General features: G+C 41.1%; 1 protein-coding gene across 2 annotated transcripts in view; it reads left to right on the forward strand.

Moving 5' to 3' along the window:
* NHSL1 (NHS like 1) overlaps nt 1–15,752 on the forward strand; it is a 236,640-nt gene that overhangs the window by 172,027 nt on the left and 48,861 nt on the right. For both annotated transcript variants that reach the window (XM_032651668.1, XM_032651670.1), the window contains exon 2: nt 4,802–4,954. In XM_032651668.1, the coding sequence (XP_032507559.1) occupies nt 4,802–4,954 (153 nt within the window). The remainder of the gene's footprint in view (nt 1–4,801; nt 4,955–15,752) is intronic.

Raw genomic sequence — 15,752 nt, forward strand, 5'->3', positions numbered from 1 at the left:
AAGATTGGGGGGGAAATGATTTGAGGAGGAATCATTCCAAAGTTTTCCCTAGAGGGAGCCCCTTATATAAATTTTATTCTTTGACTAAGAGCTTTTGTTATAAACTAAATGTTTTGAATTAGTGGGTTATTACATTTTTCCATTCAGTTGTAAGCCTGGCCCAAAGCTATGAAATAAGAGGTTGTCTAACGTGCCTCAAAAACTGTTTTGCCATGAAGTGGAATTGGGGAGAGATGTGAGGAACATTCTTTTCCTTTGTCCCTTTTCATAATATTTTCTTATTTGTGTTCTTTTCCTTTTTGTTCCTGTCCCTTTACCCCAGAGTGTATTTTTTACAGTGTCTGCTAGTACCACGTTTCGGATTCTTCTCTGTTTGTGTTTCCCCAGTTCTCTGTGGCTAATTGCAAATGGACAAAAGAACCAGAACTCAGTACAGTACATTCAAGTTAAAGAGAAACTCAAATAATGATTGTTAGAAATTATTCCTCTTCTCTCCCATGGGTGGTGTTTGATGTGGAATTTTAAAAACCTGGCTTAGATGATAATTAAATTTAAAATACAGATTTAAATGATTAGGGTACTATATCACCTAATTTCTCCTTTGGAGTGGGAGAAGTTGAGGGTTTTTTTTGTGGGGTGAGGTGGGAGAGTCGCGGCAGCTAGATGCAAACAAGATCACCCTTTGGAACAATGACAACGCTATGCTTACACTGGCAAGAAAAAAAAAAGAAACTGGGTGAGAAGACAGGGCGTACTAAATTGCAGGAAAAGGCAACCAAGTCCTCATTTACAGCTCCATGGAGATTCTATTGTAAAGTTTTACTGCTTCTTTGCAAACATTCCTTTGGTGTGGGCGGCTGAGCCTGGGGGCATGGTTGGGGAAACAATAGTCTGGCTCTTCCCCCCCCCCCCAAATCAGTTCAAATGCCTGACTTAACTAGGGAGTCAAAGAATCAACAGACTGGCTCTAAGGCTTGGCGGCTACAGTAAAAAGATCTGGATGTTCACAGTGGCCCAGTGAAAATGGGGAACACATTTACTTCACCTCAACTTCCTTAAGGAAAATCTGCACTGTTTTTGTGGAATCCAGAGAGGAGAAACTTCTGATCTATTGGAGAGAAAACTGAATAATTGAGCACCAAGACAGAAAGACCGATGTGGCTATCATGCAAATAAGAACTGTGATTGGCTTTCTCTTTCTGTACACGTTGTCACTGGCGGCTCTCAGCCTTAAAGATTAGGTTTCAGTGGGAGCGTTTCAGGTTCAAGGACTGTTAATGGTTTGTAACTGCCTGACAATAAGCTCAACCTCAAAGTTACATCACCCCGGGCAGATGTCTAAGGATTCAAGGCCAGAGGAAGAAAGTTCGAATCTGGAGCAGAAGGATGCCGCTTGCCACCTGCTTGCTGCACTGAGCTTTTAATGTGATTCAAATTTCTAAGCCCTATGTAGACATCCTGGAAATGGTGGTCTTTATTAATACAAAGATCAAGTCTTTAATTAAACTTTTTAGGAAGAAAAGTAAGTAGTTTCTTTTCTCCCCCACTACATGCGAGTGTGTGTGTATGTGTGTGTATTTTATGTACTACTTCATCCTTTCGAGTGACGGAATTAAGAGTGTGAAACAGCATAATCGGCATGAGTTAAACTCCATCCTATACCAAGTTGTTCAAACACCTCAGACTTTTGTAACTCTAGGGCAGAATTCTGTGATTTTTTTTTAGCATGTCTTATTTATTTATTTATAGTTGGGATTTTAGGTGAATTCATTTTCTGCTGCTCAAAAGAAGTCCTTTGAAGAAGGGGAGGGAAAAAAACCCTTGTATTTACTTTATGTCTGCCTTGATGTACAGTGTATGGTTTTTTGATTCTTTGGCTAAATATATGAGGAGCCTCTGTGTAATGTATCACATATTTTTGGTGGGGATGATCCTCTAAAACTCCCTGGCACTCTGTTAGGTATTTAAGAGCTCAAGGACAGGCTCTGTCTAGACTGATCAGTCATTGTAAAGTACACAGCTTTTGTGATGTGGCTTCATTGTATTCTTACCACTGGTTTAAATTTCTTTAATCCAGGTGCTTCTTCATTCTTTGGAAAGTATACTTTTTATAAATACATGGTTCTGTTTTTTACATAGTTGTTGGTTTATTTTATTTTACTTTAGTTTTTGGACCAATGGATTTAAACTGGATAAATGTGCCATGGGCAGGAGCCACTGGTAAGAGAAACTTTGGAGAAAGCAAAAGAACAGCCCTTGGGGCTCATTTCTACAGCTTCCCTGGTTGAAGGCTGTCTTTGGATGGGCTGATTAAAGTCTGCCCTGGCAAGAGTGAGATACACCAGGGGCGAGACAACTGTTCTTTCTTAGGAGCCAGTTTGGTAGCTGTGTGGTGGGGCTGATGGTATGATTACACAGACACTATTACTTGGATTTGATTTGTAATTGGTGAATAGGAAGAGTTTCAATTTTCAGTATTTTCCAACTATGAAGTATGGTAATTCAGTCTTTCAAATAAATAGACATTAGCACAAAACATTGTAGTTAACTGTGGCTACTCTTTGGGGGACATATGGTGAGTCCCACCCTGTGCAGGATTCTCAGATACGTAACTAAGAGCTAAATCGGGTCTCTGTGGATTTCTTAGATTAAGTTTGATAGTTCTATGCACCATGCAAAACATTTGTTCCACGGAGGTTATGTGAAATGCCAGGTGCCTAGTTTACATGCTGCTTTTAGCAAACATTAAAAGCAGAAAGCACACAGGACATTTCGGTTTTTATTTAACTTGATGTCTAGTTCTCAATGTTTATTTTCCCATTTAGCAATTTATGGAGAAAGTGGGATGGTTTTAAAAAATTCTGTCCAGTTTTATTGAGATATAATTGACATATAGCACTGTGTACATTTAAGGTGCATAGCATGATTTGACTTGCATACATCATGAAATGATTTTCACAATATGTTTAGTGAACATTCATCATCTCATATAGATACAAAAGAAAAAGAAAAAAATTTTTTCTTTGTGATGAGAATTCTGAGGATATACTCTCTTAACAACTTTTATATAGAACACAGCAGTGTTACTTGTGTTCATCATGTTGCATATCACGTCCCTAGTACTAATTTATCTTACAACTGGAGAAGGTGGGATGATTTAGGAAATGAATTATTTAAAGCCCGCCTTGTAGAATTCAGTAGCTGTAGAGAAGATGGTATATGGGGTGAGCGCTGACCGTGGTGTATGTGGTGGCTTGTGTTCCCAGGGGCACTGAGAAAGGCCAAGTTCCTCTTCAGCGATGGTTGAAAAGTCAGGAGCTACCTTCAAGTAATTGCACTGCTCTCGCCACAACCGTTCTTTACATGAGTTATTTCATAAGCTAAGACTTTACATATATTAATTCCTTTGATCTGTTTAATGGCTGTAATAGCTGTACTGTAAGGTACGTTGAGTTAACTTTAAACATGTTCAAATAGAAAGGTTCAATAGTTCATGCACACCTGTTGATTTTATTTTACGAGTCTACTTTATGGTCTCATTTCCAGGGACATGTTATGTTGTAGAAAGAAGTATGCCCAGAGTGCCCTGTGTGGCATAGGTCAGAGGTAGGGGAAGACTCGCCCCTGACTCACAATTGTCTTATCTGCTGGTTTTACAGGAGTTAGACTTGTCACCCTCAGTAACTGCCTCAGCACAGGGTCCTTCTCAAACTTCTTTAGTTTCTTCTACACCTGGCTTATGGCAGCAGTTATACAGAGAGTATTTTAAAAATTGTTGTTGAATATTTATGGTGCTGTCAGTTTCGTGTTGGTACCCCACTTAGATTGTGTTGTCAGGAAAAAATGAAATGCGTAGACAAAGCGATCCCAATCCCTAGAAGGATAAAGGAAAATTGTCATAGAGATTTAGCCTACCTATCATTTCCCCCTCTGATGTCCTCAATCTCGTTTGTGTTGGAAAAATTCAATTGAATTGGATTATATTGGGAAAAGTCAATTGCATTGGAATTTCTAAAAACATTGGAATATAAAAGTATTCCATGAAAGCGAGAAATACAGAGAAAATTTTGTAGCACAAATGGATTTCTAATTAGATATGCTATTTAAATGTATTACCTTGAATGTTTATGATTAGTTTTGTAAAAATTCAATGAGTTTATAACAGTGATGTTTTAAAAAATAATGCCTTAGAGGGGAAAGAATTGGTCCCAACTTCTTAGTAGAAAATTTGTTTTCTGTCTTGACAATCTAACATTTACTAAAGCAATGACATAGTACAATTGACTATTATTTGTCATGGCGGAGTTCAGCAGGAGTTGGAGGTCTTCATTGATTTTGTTAATCGTATTTTAACATTTGGAGTAGAGGGAGGGCCTAAAAAGCTGAAAAGCAGTTAACTGAACAAACGCGAAACACAGTGGGAAGGACCCCTGGGATCTGAGACTGAATCTTTTTTTTTTTTTTTTTTTTTTGCGGTACGGGGGCCTCTCACTGCTATGGCCTCTCCCGTTGCAGAGCACAGGCACCGGACACACAGGCTCAGCAGCCATGGCTCACGGGCCCAGCCGCTCCGCGGCCTGTGGGATCCTCCCGGACCGGAACATGAACCCGTGTCCCCTGCATCGGCAGGCGGACTCTCAACCACTGTGCCACCAGGGAAGCCCCCTGAGATTGAATCCTATTCAAAATTTGTTCTATTTCTCCCTTACTGGCCCTTACCTATGGATGTGTTAGGTACCAAGAACCCACCTTGATGTAACACATTTAATTTGACCTCTGAATGTGTTCTTTCTTTCTACAGCTGTTTCCAACCTAGATGAGGAGAGTCGATGGACAGTCCACTACACTGCTCCATGGCACCAGCAGGAGAATGTGTTCCTTCCCACCACAAGACCCCCCTGCGTAGAGGACCTGCACCGCCAAGCCAAGCTCAACCTCAAATCAGTATTGAGGGGTAAGATGGTGCCCTGCAAGCTTGCTGTTCTTGGATTATTGACTGTAAGAATTGAAAGCATAGATTTGGTTGCTATTTATAATGAACGGATAGTATGCTGTGTCTTTATAAAATATCATAAATACTCACAACCTACTACATGCCTAATATGATCTGGTCTCTGAAAGCTGCCGGTTTACAGATATGCAAATCTGTCCTTAAAGAGCCTGCTCCATGTTAGAACCCTCGAGCATGTTTAAACCACTGGTACCAATTTAATCCAAATAAACACCTGCTGATGTGGGAAATTTTGCCACTGCCTTTTTAAGACTAATGTAAGTATTCAAAGCAAATTGTTAAAGCTAGTACTTTGTAATGGTTTGTTCAGTTAGTTCAAGTTGGGTGGAAAGGGGACCTAAATATAGACTGTGAAGGAGTGCAGAGTGGTTTGATTTATCAGAACTTGGGCAGCACCCAACGGGGCTCCTTTAAGCCCAGGTGGGCAGAGTGCACTGTGGCCAGTAGGAAATCCAGGAAGAGTGTACACCTGTGTCTAGTTTAAAATTCTCATTTTTACCTCAGCTTGTTGCTGATGCTAAGAAGAGTTTATGCATGGTACAAAGAAGGCATCCTAAAAGTGATAAAGGAGGGAGGACGTTCTTTAAAAGAGGAAGGAGTGACTTTTAAGATTCAGAGACTTGCTCTTAAAGCAACAAACCAACATTCTTATCCTACCAGACTCTGCTTCTACCAGTTTTCTCCTCTGTGCTGTTTGGGATCTAACTATACTAAAAAAGTACTTGTTGCTTATCTGAAATTTAATTTAATCAGGCATCCTATATTTTAATTAATTGTTTAAGACTTACATCTAAGAAATACTGTTATTGATTCAAGAAAAACCCAGCATGAGGACCCCTCTAATTTTTATGATAGTTTTTACTTGTGTATCAGTCATTTATTAAGTAATTCATATATTAATGTACTGTTACTATAACTGCTGTGGTTACTAGCTAACATTTATTAAGCACTCAACTCTATACCAAGTATTGCTCTAAACCATTGCACATATTATCTCTTAATCCTCACAATAATCTACAGACCATCACTGTGCCAGTTTTGCAGATGACAACATAGAGACACAAAGATTAGAAACTTGCCTAAGATCTCAAAGTTAGTGGCAAAACCAAGAGTTAACCTTGGACAGTCTCAGGCTGTAGAGCCCACATTCTTAACTGCTGCCTTTAACAACCTTTTGTTTGAAACCTATTATTCTGGCAGAAATGCAGAATACACAGACAGGGTCTCAGCTCTCGTGGAATTTATACTTATACCTAGAGTGCAAATCACAGTGTGAAAAATACTCGAGAGGTGCCAACAATTGCTGTATTGTAATTAAAGAAAGCAGATAATCTCTGCTTAGAGAAGGAATAGCTGTCCGTAGACTCACAATAGATTTGGTATTCCGAGCAGAACTCTACAAACATTTTCGATCATGGCCCTGTTTCTTCTTCCTGTAATCTTTTATAATGCTTCAGTTATCTCATAGGTATCTTGCAGTCTTATGTATCTTGTATCTTACAGTCTTGGCATTGGACTGTCCAGCAATGAGGACATTATTGAGCTCCCTTTTTCATTTAGACTGAATACCCTGTATATTTAGTGACTAAACGCTTAAATGAGAAGAATCACGTTAGTTGGGCTCCTCCGTTTGGCCTTGGAGTTGTACTTTGACCTTTGTTGACTTCATGAGGTGCCTAAATCCAGCCACAATTTCTTCTAGATCCCTTCAGTTCCTAGTGATTTGTCTTTAGTAAATTTTGACAAAGAGCTTCTCTACGTAGAGCTCACCTTCCTCCACCAAAGAATTACTAAGAAGATTAAATGGCACGGTTCCCAGGACAAACCCCTGAGGGAGTGCCATTGTTAACATTTCTCTTCTTGCTCTGAAGACAGAACACTGCATGGTCTGGCTTGTAGAGAATGCTTTCTCAAAGGTGTATGTGAGTTTGAATATTCAGGCCCAGTGGTTTTTTGATAGCTCTCCAGGAAATTGTGCTTCACTACCTCTTTCATGTATTTTTCAAGTACCAGATCAGAGCTTCTCTTTTCTGCCCTTAGAACACTGAGCATCTGTATATAGATTTTTCTGATTTTATTTTACTTTGGACTGTTCAACAGATACCTATGAAATATCATCACCACTGGTTTTGCCTACACTTAGATTTTATTTTGAAAAGGTAAATGCTTCAGTGATTGCTTAAATGTCCTAAAATCGTTCATGGAAGGGATTTACTATTAATAAAATTAATAAGTTTGGGAAATTCTTACAGCTCAACTTTTAAATCTGGATTTAAATGCACCTTAAGAGATTTCAGATAACTGATAACTTGAAGAATAGTGGTTGAGAAAGATGAAATGAGAAAGAACATCTGAGTTCTTTTGTTCTTCATTTATTTACTTATAGTCACATGCACAGAACTTCACTTACCACTTCCCCTACATCATGTTAGCAGCTCGAAATAAACACATGAGTGCAGAGTATTTATTGCCTCGTTATCAGTGAAGATTAAAAAGAAAAAATCCAGTCCCTTACTATATGGCAGCTGTTAAAGTATGATGTTATATAAGATTATCAGTCTAAGTTAATATGACCTCAACAGCCTTTGCTTAAAAATACAGAAAGGTAGGTCACTATTCACAACGAGCATTCTAATATTTTGTTCCTCCTTTTAGTCTTACTATGACTTTGTCCATTGTTTTAAGGAAGAAATACTATCGTTTAATGTTAAACAGGTTGGTGCTTTTTCTTAATCATTAAATGCTCATTGTCGGAGCTGTTCTGTCAGTTTTTGTGGGGCGCTCAGCTCCCCTCTTGAGGACCATAAAATACAGAGGGAAATGATACAGTGAATACTAACAAATGAATAACTAAGTGTTGTAAACATTTGCTTATGTTAAAGTAATGCACAGATGCTTACTGGTCAGTAGAGTGGTTGAGGAAGGCACTTTTTTTTACAAAAAAGCTAAGCTTGAGTTAGTACATAAAGGTAGATAATAGACACTACTTAATACGTATTTAAGAATCAATTCTGTGCTATGCCAGGAGTTTTTAAATGAAGAGGCAAAAGGTCGTGGGTCCCCAGCTTTAAAGAGCTGAGCTTGCTGTCTGGTGTCAAGACTGAAGTAAACAGACAGTAGTGTAACGGAGACGGGCGTGAGGTACGCTGGGCCTATAGGGGAGAGCTCGGTCAGCCAGAACAGCACTGGGAGACCACCACTCTCCCGTTCCCCCACTGCGGAGGAGATGGGCTTTCCTGGTGCGTCACACAGCATGTGGAGTGCCTGCAGCAGGTGTTTTCCATTCCGGTCCAGATAAAGCAGAGATCTTCTATATTTGTTGTTGGGGGCTAGTCTCTGGAGAACTTGATAGAATTTAGTGACCATGCTCTTGGATCAAATGATTTGGTTTTGTTGATTTATTTAGTTATTAGAGATTTAGGTAATGACTTATTGCTAACAGCAGTACAAACGTGTACCCATTTGTTTTTGTTTATTTATTTTTGGCTGTGTTGGGTCTTCGCTGCTGCGCACGGGCTTTCTCTAGTTGCAGCGAGCGGGGGCTACTCTTCGTTGCGGTGCGCCGGCTTCTCATTGCAGTGGCTGCTCTTGTTGCAGAGCACGGGCTCTAGGTGCATGGGCTTCAGTAGTTGTGGCACACGGGCTCAGTAGTTGTGGCTCGCAGGCTCTAGAGCGCAGGTTCAGTAGTTGTGGCGCACAGGCTTAATTGCTCTGCGGCATGTGGGATCTTCCCGGACCAGGGATTGAACCCGTGTCCCCTGCAATGGCAGGCAGATTCCCACCACTGCACCACCAGGGAAGTCCGTACCCATATTTTAAGAGTATTTTGATATTTGGGTAAACAGGACATCTGGCTAGTAATGAATAGTGAATTTTACTGAATTTCCAGAATTCTACCCTTTTAATTTCCATAGTTATTTGAACCCTTCATGAACTTCATCAGAGTTAGTTGTGATGATCAGTAACCTTTATCTATCTAAAGTTTTATCTAGGTAGCTTTTATATATATTGAAGGGGCCACAATTCAGTGGAAAAAGGGGACTTGAGGGATGAGGTGGGCTCGCTCAGACTCAATGAAAGTTTCAGATTTTATTTCTTCACAACCTGTAGGCCTCATTTGACAGTTTTAAGATTATTAAAGGCTGAAACAAACATGTTATTTTTCAGCCTTCACACCCGCAAAAGGCCAACTTGGGAGAGAGATAAACAGACTTTCTCATAGTATGTTTAACAGGCAGTTTGGTTACTGCATCTGTGTTAACTCCTGCCTGAATTAGTTCACAGAGCATCTGTTGTTGGTATCAGAAACCGTCTAGTCACAGCTCTCATTCCTGAAGAAACATATTTTAGCAGGTCAGCCTACTCTGTGGCTCTAGAATTAGGAGTGCAAGCACAGGGTGGAATGTTGGATCTGGCCTGTGTTAATTCAGAGTCAGAAGGTTATGTTTATTGTACCTGGAGAGATAAGAATTGGGGATTTACACTTTGAAGAAATGACTATTTGTACCAAGTGATTTAAAACAATAGTGTGTGTGTGTGTGTGTGTGTGTGTGTGTGTGTGTGTGTGTCTACAGACCAACCTGTTGAACATTAAAGAGTGGTATACCTTTCTTAAAATTATGGACAAGGTCTCCAAGTAGTCCCAGCCAGGTTTCTCTGACAGTTCGTGACACACAGACTTTATCTAAGGGTCACTGCATCTACCTTTCATTGTCAAGAAACCACCTACTAGTTGCATTTTGACTTGGACAAGTAAGTCTGTTCTGGGAAGGGCTGTGGGGATCTCTGGATTTGATGAGGGGGCTTGGTGGTCTCATTTGTCTGCATTGGGCTGATGGGCCCCTGGGATATCCCAGGTGCCCTGTGATTTTGGTTATAGAGTCTACTCTTGGGGGTCCTGTGGCATTTTTTACAGAGCTTTCTGGAAGACACCTTTCTAGGCATGACCTGGGGGATGTTGGCTGAGAGCTCTCTCTCTTGCAATGATACATCTGCTCACCACCCAGACAGGCTCAGGACGAACATCTGCTTTGCCCACCTTGTGCTAATGACAATGAATTTTTCATCTTTTTCTTTTCTGTCACTTTTTAAAAATTATGACATAAAACACAGACAAATACATAAGACTTGTACAGTTTAACAAATAATTATAAAGCAAACATCTATGTAACTATTATTACTCTGGTCAAAAAATAGAATATGACCTGAACTCCAGAAACCTCCTGTTCTTGCTTTCTAGTAGGAAAAGCCCAGGTTTCACGAAAAGTGCATGGGTCACATCTAGGTTCACATCCTGCCTCTGTTATGTACTAGGAATATATTATTTGAGTTTAATTTTGAGTGTATCTCTTTAACATTTTGAGCTTTTTTTTTTCATCTATAAACTAAGACCATAATATCTGTTTTCGTGGGAATAAAACCAACTTATTTATATAAAGTGTCTCAAAGTACCTGCGCCTCAATGTGGAAGCAGTGTTTGTAGAAAGAAGGGTGCCTTTTAAGTGCAGTGGAATACAGATAGAACTTTCAGCCCTCTTTCCCAAAAGGCTGTCATGATTTAGCTGGCACTTCCTCTCCCAGCCATTATGCTCCAGGTATATACAGTGGGGAGGAGGGAGAGAGGAAGAGAACAAGGAACTTCGTCAGATGACAGTGACAGCCATCGACACTTGTTCATTTCATCCACATGAGCAAGATTCCTTTTCCCCAACTCCCCATCAACCTCTGAAAGATGCCCAGGATGCTAGAGCTAGAAGGGCCCTCCCCGGTCCTCTGGTTAATAAATCCCCTTTCCATTTTGTAGATCGGGACCTATCAGAGTTAAGGGATTGATTGACAGCTGCTTTGCAGTTTATAAATGGCTCTGCCAAGAACTCCAAATCAGGTTTCTCAGCCCATGCTGGCCTGTTCTGATCTCAGATCCCAAGGGCCTCTCTCTGACGCCTCTTCAGCTGCCCTCAACTTCCAGAAAGGTCACTGGGACAGGGCTTACACGGGGAATCCAAAGGCTCACGGCAGATTTGGTTTCTTCAGCCAGTTAATTTAGGAAATGCAAAATAGCCTAAGGTGGTGGCTTCCCTGTTGCTCGTGAAAACTTCTCTTCACTCATTCCTGATTTCATTAAAAGTCAAATATGTTTAAGAGAAATAAAGAAAGGAGGCTTCATCATGAGACATCACGTGTGACAAACATCTGTAACCATTGTTTCATCCTAATAGCATTTGGTGCATATTTTTAGGGCAACGGTAGGTCATTAGTACCTCGATGGACTTAAAAAAAAATAGTGGGCTTCCCTGGTGGCGCAGTGGTTGAGAGTCCGCCTGCCGATGCAGGGGACACGGGTTCGTGCCCTGGTCCGGGAAGATCCCACATGGCTCAGAGTGGCTGGACCCGTGAGCCATGGCCGCTGAGCCTGCGCGTCCGGAGCCTGTGCTCCGCAATGGGAGAGGCCACAACGGTGAGAGGCCCGCGTACCGCAAAAAAAAAAAAAAAAAAAAAAAAAAATAGTAATGAATAGGTTATAAAAGCGACAAAGGAAAGAAAGATAAGGGAAGAGAAACATTAAGTATACCAATGATTTAACGCTTATAGCCAGTTTACTCTTTGCCTACTTCTGTACTTACATTCTTCCTGAAGAATCCTTTGGTAAAATTGATGTGTAAAAGGAGATGGTTAAATGTCACTGGTTAAAGAAGGATTGTCTTTCATTTTTTTTTTTATAAGAAAGAAACATTACGTTACACTCATTCATGGAGAATTTTAACTTATTTACTAGTTTAAACAAAAATAGGCATAGAATTGAGGACAGGGCAGGGAGTGGTTTGTTATTCTGGAAAAGCCGCTGAACAGAAGTAGGATGTGTAATTGTCTCATCTTTCCTGAACCACAGAGGCATTGACATCTTGTTCTGTTGTCAGTAACTGTTCTGAAAAATGAGTTAGGAGACCAGAATTGTGATTCCAGTGCTGCCAGCAGCCCATGAGACGTTGGAAAATCATATACCTTTTTTTAAAAAATAAATTAATTTTATTTATTATTTATTTTTGACTGTGTTTGGTCTTCGTTGCTGCGCGCAGGGTTTCTCTAGTTGCGGCAAGCAGGGCTACTCTTCTCTAGTTGCGGTGCGCGGGCTTCTTATTGTGGTGGCTTCTCTTGTTGTGGAGCACGGGCTCTAGGCGTGCAGGCTTCAGTAGTTGTGGCACGTGGGCTCACTAGTTGTGGCACGTGGGCTCACTAGTTGTGGCTCGTGGGCTGTAGAGCGCAGGCTCAGTAGCTGTGGCGCACGGGCTTAGTTGCTCTGCGGCATGTGCGATCTTCCCGGACCAGGGATTGAACCCGTGTCCCCTGCATTGGCAGGCGGACTCCTAACCACTGTGTCACCAGGGAAGCCCCATATCCCATTTTTGTACTTAGCTTCCTCCTCTGGAAAACAATTTTCAATCTCCAAGTTCCCTTCTAAGCTCCAGAATTCTGATTGGCCTCTTTTAACTGTTTAAGAGTGATATGCAAAGTTTATTAACACAAAGATGCAATTTACGGCTGAACACAAATACTGACAAATTGAATTGTCCACAAATCTAAGTTTGTGGTGACATAAAAGTTTCTAAGTGCACCCAGCAAGTGAGGCACTGGTCTGGATGTTGTAGCAGAGTCAGAGATAAATCGACATGGCTGCTTTCCTTGTTTACACCTCGTCAGAGAGAGAAGTGTGTGAATAACTCACAAGCTTGATAATGGTGGTATCACTGAGCCACACCCTTGTCCATGGGTGTTGTCTTTAAAGCAGAAATCTAATCATGCCTCTCATTAATCATTTTTTACCAGCTTTCCACCACTGGCAGGATAAGACCTAACTCCCTTAGCATCTGAGAACCTTCATTACCCCTGTTTGTCCAGCCTCACCTGACAAATCACCCTTTCTCCCCCATGCTTCTCTCCTCCTACACCCAAGATCTTTACCTTGTGCCCTTACACGTAAGGATAAAGTCCTTCTGTTGGAACCCTGGCTTGTCTTGCCCTCCCTTTCTCTCCACCCCACGTCTCAATCCACTTCCTCTCTCTTCTAAACCACAACCTCTCTCACCTGGCCAACTCCTGTTCCCCTTGTAAGGGTCATCTGGTTGATGCTCAGATTCCCCCAAAGCTTTCCTGGACTCCTCCGGGCAGACCTGGGCATCCCTTACCCACTTTTCTACACATGCCCACAGAACCTTACACCCCTCCATTAAACTAGTAATTGTGTTCACATGTTTATCCCCCCACCTGACAGCAAGACCTTTGGCAGCAGGACCTTTTCTTGTCATTTGTGTGACCCCAGTGCGTGGTACTGTAAATACTCTTGTATTTGTGGAGGTCCTGTAAAGGTCATCTCGAACTCATGAGGAAGATCAGTCACAGAACAAGTGGTGAGAACACGGGAGTGAGGAGATTGGAGATGGAGTGCAGGGAGAGGAGTTGTGAAGGTTGAGCCTGGAAGGCTTTGATCTAGGGGGTTGGAAGGAGAAGTCAGCAAAAGAGTAACTGGGGAAGAAGAGAGGAAATCAGGATAGGGCAGTGACCATGGTGCTCCGGGATGGGCAGAGTCGGAAGAGAGGCTACCGAATTGGTCAGTAGGCAGTCATTGGTGACCATCAAAAGAGGGGTTTCAAGGGGGTCTGGGATTTAAGAAGCCAGGTTTCACGAGATAATTATTTTAACAAGCAGAAAAATAATACAAGTAATATTTTTTAAGAAATAAATGATGTCAACAAGGCAAAGAGAAAAAGGACAGTACTTTGAGGTGGTGGCAGGCTAGAAGTAGTAGTATTATTTGTTTTAAAAACTAGAGCCGATTAAAAACATGGTTGTAGGGCTTCCCTGGTGGCGCAGTGGTTGAGAGTCTGCCTACCAATGCAGGGGACACGGGTTCAAGCCCTGGTCTGGGAAGATCCCACGTGCCACGGAGCAGCTGGGCCCGTGAGCTACAAATACTGAGCTCTGCGCGTCTGGAGCCTGTGCTCCGCAGCAAGAGAGGCCGCGACAGTGAGAGGCCCGCGCACCGCGATGAAGAGTGGCTCCCGCTTGCCACAACTAGAGAAAGCCCTTGCACAGAAACGAAGACCCAACACAGTCAAAAATAAATAAATGAATAAATAAATTTATAAAAAAAAAAAAAAAAAAAAAAAAAAAAAAAAAAAAAAAAAAAAAAAAACATGGTTGTAGACAAAAGAGCCCACAGGAGGAGAAAAGGTTGCAAATATAAAGAGAGAATGGGAGCATTCCCTGAGGAGACAGCAGGCAGTGAAGGGCGCAGGCAGAGGTCAGGTTTCGACTTCTAGTTCCCAGACAGGACTGGGGAAAGGGCATTTTGAGATGGAGCAAAAAAACACTGAATTTGTTTATTAAGGGGTGTTGGAGTCTTGATAGAAAAATGGCCCCCACCATGTGGCTAGTTCCTTGGTGAGAAGGGTGACTTCATTTGGAGCTCTCTCGTTCAGTGCTTGTGAATTTAATGAGGTTGACTTTTCAAAGACAAATGGTAATGTTATTAAAGACTTTTTTTAATGTTTAGTATTTCATAAGACTTCCTTTGGAATTTTTATCCTTAGGGAAAGTTGCCCAACCTGATGAAACAATGGATTGAATTCTCTATTGAGAAAAGAGAAGTGCAAAGACAAAAATTAAAAATTAACGGAATGGGATGATATACAAAGGTGGCGGTTTAACTTCTGTTGTTTGATTTGATGCCACACAAAATTTTTTATAATACTAACTCTCTGGGTGTGATAACCCTGAAAGGGTAGTTAACCTGTGAGAGGGAAGTCAGATGCAAGAGCAAAGAAAAAGGAACAATCATTGCTTTTTCAATGGGTAAAGAGACCTGTTGCCTTTTTTTAACGGTAAGCAACACACAAAAGATAGAATAGCAAAGACAGTCATTTAAATGATCCAGGTCTCAACAAAGCACTATGGATTGTTTAAACAAAAGGCTTTTTGTTTTGTTTTTGTGTCCATGGTCAGTCTGCTGTTTCAGCAATTCCATTTTAATTCCTGATAAAGTGAGTAACTTGAGTGGCTGCTATATTTCGCCCAGCGCAGCATAAAAATGCTACATTGAAGGTACTGTGGATAAGGTTTGTTATCATTCCCTGAACAACTGAAGTCCCTGGTGTTCGTTTAGAATCTTTGCAGGCTATTTGATATTGAGTAACCTTGGTGATGCTCCACGACTGCCAGCGATAGGGCTTTTTCATTCTAAAGTGAAATGAGATCACCTCCAGTTTGGCTGTGCTCTGGTGGTGCTCAACTAGGGCTTGCAAACTCGCAGCACCTTCACATTTATCGTGGGCACCAGAAAGCTTTCACCTTAATTTCAATCTGATTTAGTTCTTCAAGTCTCCTTAAATGACTTTGAGTATGTGAAGAGAAGAAACGTTAAAAACCAGTTTTCTGCCATGGCAAATAACATTTGAGGAATAATTCCTTCCATGGTTTGCAATGAAAAATAAAGCTAACAGTTTTATCCAACGGTATAAGTTTTAATATTTAATTCCTGCGTTTTGGGAGGTTTTTATTCCACCCTAATAGAAATTAACCATAGAGGGAGAATATCGGTCAAAATGACCTTTTTTTGCCCTTCTGCATAAGTGAGATTGCCTAAGGTGTTTCATGTCGGTGAGGGAGATACTGGTCCCAGGGTATGGAGCGAAAAGACTCTTTTCAATGCCTCCTCAGTATATTAGTCAGCAGATTCATTTCCTAT

This window comes from Phocoena sinus, chromosome 12 (assembly GCF_008692025.1).
Source record: "Phocoena sinus isolate mPhoSin1 chromosome 12, mPhoSin1.pri, whole genome shotgun sequence".
In the NCBI taxonomy this organism is placed as follows: Eukaryota; Metazoa; Chordata; class Mammalia; order Artiodactyla; family Phocoenidae; genus Phocoena; species Phocoena sinus.